At 57.1% G+C, this 2599-nt stretch overlaps 1 protein-coding gene across 1 annotated transcript; it reads left to right on the top strand.

The window, feature by feature from the left end:
* Positions 1 to 1782: 1782 nt before the first annotated feature.
* On the top strand, positions 1783 to 2124 carry NGA_0085900 (26s proteasome non-atpase regulatory subunit; the record flags this gene model as incomplete). The annotated part of the gene is made up of 1 exon (XM_005855262.1): positions 1783 to 2124. One exon carries the CDS (start codon positions 1783 to 1785, stop codon positions 2122 to 2124), a length of 342 nt encoding a protein of 113 aa, XP_005855324.1.
* Positions 2125 to 2599: the final 475 nt, after the last annotated feature.

The raw sequence follows: 2599 nt of genomic DNA, 5'->3' as shown, positions 1-2599 counted from the left end.
CCTCTCGTCCGTATCGCTCGTCCCCTTTCCCCCCTCCCCCCCCCGAGGCCCCACTTCCTCGAAGCCCGTCACCAGGCTCCCACACCCCTCCCTCTGACCCTCCCTATTCCCCCTTCCTCTGACCCGCTGGCTTATCCGTGCCAAGGCCTGGTCGGTAGCGGGTGCTGGGTTCCGCAAGGCCGCTCGGTAGGTGGAGGGGTGGAGTGCGATCACCGTCTGGGCCTGGAAGGGCCAGTGCTGGCGACGTGCAGGCTGGGGCTGCACGCGCAAAGGCGGGCTCGCAAGAAAGACGGGGGGGGCGTCATCTTCCGGGAAGGGGTGGGCATGGGCCACCGGCGGGGGCCGGAGACAGGGAGCGACCACAACTTCCGTGGAAGTGCTCAGGCGTTGCGGAGCCCTAGACGACACATTGACGACACGCAATTGCACGAGCTTCTGCGCGTGGATCCAGATCGGCAGGGTTTGACCCGCGTACACCACGGCAATTTGTCTTAAGATCTCCGCTTCCAAATAGCCTGCGTGCAGTTCCACCAGCTCCCAGTCGTCTGGCGTGCAAGGCTCCAATTCCACCCGGCGTGGGAACTCCACCACCAGTGCCCGTTGGACACGTAGCTGCACATTTCTGTAGACTGCCAGCATTGGCCCCAAGCCCAAGCATCGCGCGAATGCGTCATCCATCTCCAAGACCTCAGCATTGTCCGCATCGCTCCCTCGTATCTTGCCACCTGAGACGGCCCCGTTCCAACAGACGAAAGCCCGACAATTCTCGCCGTCAAGTCCCGTCCACTGCAGTTCCAGTACCACCGTACCGGAAGATACAGCGGCGTCTTCGCGGAGGCGATGAGTGAAACTTGAAGGGAGGGCGACAAAGCAATGCCTAAGACCCGGTTTCACTCGCAGGCGCATGATTTTGTCTGTCGGTCCGTTGTAGGAGGAACCCTGCTGAGACAATGCAATGTCTCAGTCCGTTGTAGCCCCAAATCCCTGACCTCAAGAATTTGGTAAAGGTGTACGTGAGAGGAGGAGAGCAATACTTGGCGAATGGTAGAACTGCCTTTTTATCTACTTGATGCTTGCACTGTGCATGCGGTTTAGCGACAAAGCTTGGCGAGACTTTCCCCGAGGGGTAATAGCTGGAACTGTACCAATTGCGAAGTTTTCTGCGGTCTCACTCGCATCATAATACTCACCGCAGGAAAAATGCATAATGACGCGCGCTCCGAGCTGGAGGAGGTGAGTCGGAGGGTGGTTGTGTTCATAAAGGAATGAATGGCATAGGCGTAGTGCGTCCTTAGGGTGGGGAGGTCTCGGCGAGCTTGCAGCACCTGGAACAAGTACCCAACACCCTCTTGCGTCACCAAAACCGGACAGCTCATTAAAGAACGTGATAATCTTGAGACCGAGGCTGCAGTCATCAAGGATTTCCTAACTTCACCTGGGCCTGGCGGGGCTGCCCCCCCGGGCTTGGGCGGAGTGCCGCTTGTGGACGCAGAGGGATTTCCAAGAGCGGATATCGATGTTTGGGATGTACGGGTGAAACGAAATCGCCTGGCATGCATCGACACAGATCATGCAGAGCTCATGAAACGGATCGAGGAGCTGGTTCAACGGCTTCATCAGGAGGCCAAGACCAGCGCGGGAGTGCGAGGAATGAGCAACAATTGGAGCACAAGTAGCAGCACTGGGAGGGATATTGGGGCTCTATCATACACCCGCACGGAAGAATCTCAAGTCGAGACAGTTCCTAAGCCTACCGCATGTATGGAGGTGGAAAACAGGTCCATGGAAGAAGGAGGGGGACCGTCACGTCAACAGCCATTCGCGGTCATAGATCAAGTGTTTCGTGCCTCTCCGGCAGAGGAAGCGGGGTTGAAAAATGGTGATCTGCTCGTCTCTCTGGGCACTGTGAATGCCCAGAATCACAACAACTTTGCGGCCATCGTAGCCTTGGTCCAGGAAAACGAGGGGCGCGTGCTTCGGGTGGAAGTGCAACGACCCCAAGAAGCTTCGGCCGGAGGCCCGTCGTCTGCGCCGAGGAAGGAGACCGTGGTCATGTCATTGATCCCACACGCATGGAGCGGGCGAGGACTGCTCGGATGTCATCTGACAGCCGTGTCGTCTTGAGGGTCCTGGCAGGGCGGGGGAGGCCGGGAACAAAGCGGGATGCGACACGGGGAGGATGTTGTACAGGGGCACGTTGTCGAAAAAGGGCCGTCCGGAGGGGAGTGGAAGTGGTTGGAAGGGTCTCCAATACCACGTTTTCCCAGCTCGAAGCAAGGAATTGTGCACGCCTGTCATGGAGGCCTTACTTTTCCTATGTACGAGAAGTTTGCGGAGACAAAAGGGCCCCGGGACGCACCAGGAGAGACCGAGACGTAAGAGAACAGCAAAATAGGTCCATGGGTGCCTTGAATACCCCACAAGAGCCATTAAAAGTCTAAGGCAGCATAACTAGACAGCCCAGACCGACATCAAGTTGCTTTTGAATTGTGCTTTCTTCCTTGCTCATTTTTGATATGATACCTTTTCTCAATCTCAAGCCACGAACCCCACTTTCATGGTGTTTGACCAAGTTCCGCCGCTTGATTAGTGCAATCGG

Source organism: Nannochloropsis gaditana (assembly GCF_000240725.1).
Source record: "Nannochloropsis gaditana CCMP526 unplaced genomic scaffold scaffold243, whole genome shotgun sequence".
Taxonomy (NCBI): domain Eukaryota; class Eustigmatophyceae; order Eustigmatales; family Monodopsidaceae; genus Microchloropsis; species Microchloropsis gaditana.
This window is presented reverse-complemented; position numbering and strand designations above follow the sequence as displayed.